General features: G+C 49.2%; 1 protein-coding gene across 2 annotated transcripts in view; it reads right to left on the reverse strand.

Annotated features, from left to right (window-relative positions):
- The window catches only part of Fcho2 (FCH domain only 2), a 131,881-nt gene extending 131,622 nt beyond the window's left edge, over positions 1–259 (reverse strand). Inside the window, exon 1 of one of the 2 annotated variants that reach the window (XM_029566141.1) lies at positions 66–229. In XM_029566141.1, coding sequence (XP_029422001.1) covers positions 66–98 — 33 coding nt within the window. In that variant the 5' untranslated portion in view covers positions 99–229. Of the gene's footprint in view, positions 1–65 lie in introns of both variants that reach the window. The other variant, XM_008838469.1, reaches the window with a different exon arrangement.
- Positions 260–2,617: the final 2,358 nt, after the last annotated feature.

The raw sequence follows: 2,617 nt of genomic DNA on the forward strand, positions 1-2,617 counted from the left end.
GGCCAAGAGAGGCGCCGAAGCCCCGGACTCCGGAGCCCGTACCGCTCCCAACATCCTCCGCTCACCCAGAAATTCTCCACGAAATGCGCCATGACCATCGTGCCGCCGCCGCCGCGCCGGGTTCCGCGTCCGCACCCGCCCGCCGCTGTGTAAACACGGACCGGCCCCCACGGCGCCCCCGCCTCTAGCCGCCGCCGCCGTCGTCTCTTGCCCAGAGACCTACCCGCACCCTCTAGGGCGCATGCGCCACCTAGCGGCCACCGCGTCTCGGGCTCTTAGCCGCCGCGGTCCCCAGTGCGCGTGCGCGTCAGGCTGGCTGGGGTCTGGGTTGCCGGGTCCTAGTCCAGGCGTGGCTGGCTTGAGTGTTCACTTAGGAATGGTGGAGAACCTGGTCCCCGGGGAGTCACCGAGACCTCCCGGAACGACGCTGCGGGTACTGGCCCAGGGGTGAGGCGGGGAGAGGGGCCCTGCCCACTTATTCTTCCTCGTGAGGCCACTTCCTCGGCCTTCGAGGATCCCCAGCGCAGCCGAAGCCTTGGCAAGCTGGGAGGGTGGAAACTTGGCTGCTGGCCACTGGAGGAGACTGGGAGACCTTTGGTCAACAGGGTGCCTTTCCTTGACTGGGAAGCAAGAACCAAAACAAAACTGTCCGTGGCCGGAAAGGGAGGAAACGCCCAGCGTCGCCTGGGAGTCCTGGAGCTGCTGAGACCCGGTACCGCAGCAGGTCGTGCCGCCCTCGGCCCGTCGGAGCCAGCCTGCGGGGATCGCCTGCTGGGAGCGGGAGCGACCCGGGGCGGGGCGGGGGGCACTCCCCGGAGGGGAAAGCGAGACCCTCCTGGGAGCGTCACAGAGCCGCTGGGAATCTTACCGACTTGCTCACTTGGCGGGGGGGCGGGGGGGAACCAAGTTTCAACATGCCTCGGCCTAATGGAGAAACTAAATCCCCTTTCTATGCCTTACTTTCCAAAAGCTTAAAAAAAAGAATCCAGAGGCTGGAGAGATGGCTCAGCGGTTAAGAACACCGGTTGTTCTTACAGAAGACCCAGGTTCGAATCCCAGCACCCACAAGGCAGCTAACAACTGTTAGTAACTCCAGTCCCAGGGGATCTGGCAGCCTCTTCTGACCTCTGCAGGTATTGCACGACAACACTGGTGCACTTACCTACATGCAGGCAATACACGCATACACATGAAAATAATAAATTTTTTAAAATACTTAAAAAAAAATCCAACAATAAAACAACCATCATGTTGAAGTCCCAAGTTCACCATCATCATTAAGTCAGCTAGGTCAAAATACAATTTTGAAAACAAGCTTCACAGATAGATTTAATGTGGCTTTAACTACTACAAACACACCACACCTAATATCTTAATTTCAAACATAGACAATGGAACACTTTATCCTAGGGAAATTATCCCCACAAAGTAAAAATCATGCATTGTCTTTCATATGGATGAAATGTAAAGGGGATAATTTTGTGGTTGTATCTTTAAGATGACTTTCAGAAATATTCATATAACAATAAAACATCTAGGATTTGATCAAAAGTAAGAAGTGGAGCTGAAGAGATGGTTCACTGGTTAAGAGCACTGGCTGCTCTTCCAGAGGACTTGGGTTCGATTCCCAGCACCCACATGGCAGCTAACAACTGTGGGTAACTCCATGGGTGTACCTGCCTTCATGCAGACAGTATACCCATAGACATAAAATAAAAATAATAAAATATTTTTTAAACTAAGAAAGATGACCGGGATATAGATAAAATAAGATTGGCTATGAATTGATCCTCAGAGCTGAATGATTTAAAAACACTGGTCACTATAGTACTTTTTATTTTTGGTATATTCTGCTTTAAAAAAAAAAATCTTTACTGCAGTTCCCTAAACTATCGCCCTAGTTAGATTATCCTTGATGCTGACAATGTAAAAAAATTCTGCCAAAAGAAGTGAATTTCACGCTCAGCATGATGGCAGGCACTTGGGGGGCAACAGCAGGCAGTTCTCTGTGAGTTCAAGGCCAGCCAGGTCTACATAGTGAGTTCCAGGGCAGCTGAAGCTACAGAGAGATCCTGTCTCAAGACAAAAAACAAAAAAGTTCATTCTGCAAGGAGGTTGATAGTTGCTAGTATCACTAAGTAATACTCCCTTTAGACAAAAGAAAGGCTTCTATCCTGAACTTCAGGCTTTAAATGACCTTACATCACACACACACACACACACACACACACACACACACACACACACACACACACCACTCCTTGAACAATTTCTATTAAAAAGAAAACCTGCGTGGGTGCCTCTGTCACCCCTGATCTAATGCTGAACACTGGCTCATAACCATAAATCCCCTCTTCCATGACCAACACTATTCAGGTCCCAACAAAACTCTTGTTTGTATCTTTTGCCTCTGTATTTGCAAATTAAAAGGTAAAACGCAAATGCAGTGAAAACTTAATGGGTTAAAATGGTATGACTACCCACATCAGAATTAGCTTTGGAGTTCAGGCAAATCTGAGCTGCAGAAGTGTTTACATAAGAGAAGTTAACTTGTCAAATCCTTTCCTCAGCTTGAATGCAATAGGTCCTTATATAACAAGTATTGTTTCCTAGTTGT

Source organism: Nannospalax galili, unplaced genomic scaffold (genome assembly GCF_000622305.1).
Source record: "Nannospalax galili isolate Female #2095 unplaced genomic scaffold, S.galili_v1.0 scaffold898, whole genome shotgun sequence".
Classification (NCBI taxonomy): Eukaryota; Metazoa; Chordata; class Mammalia; order Rodentia; family Spalacidae; genus Nannospalax; species Nannospalax galili.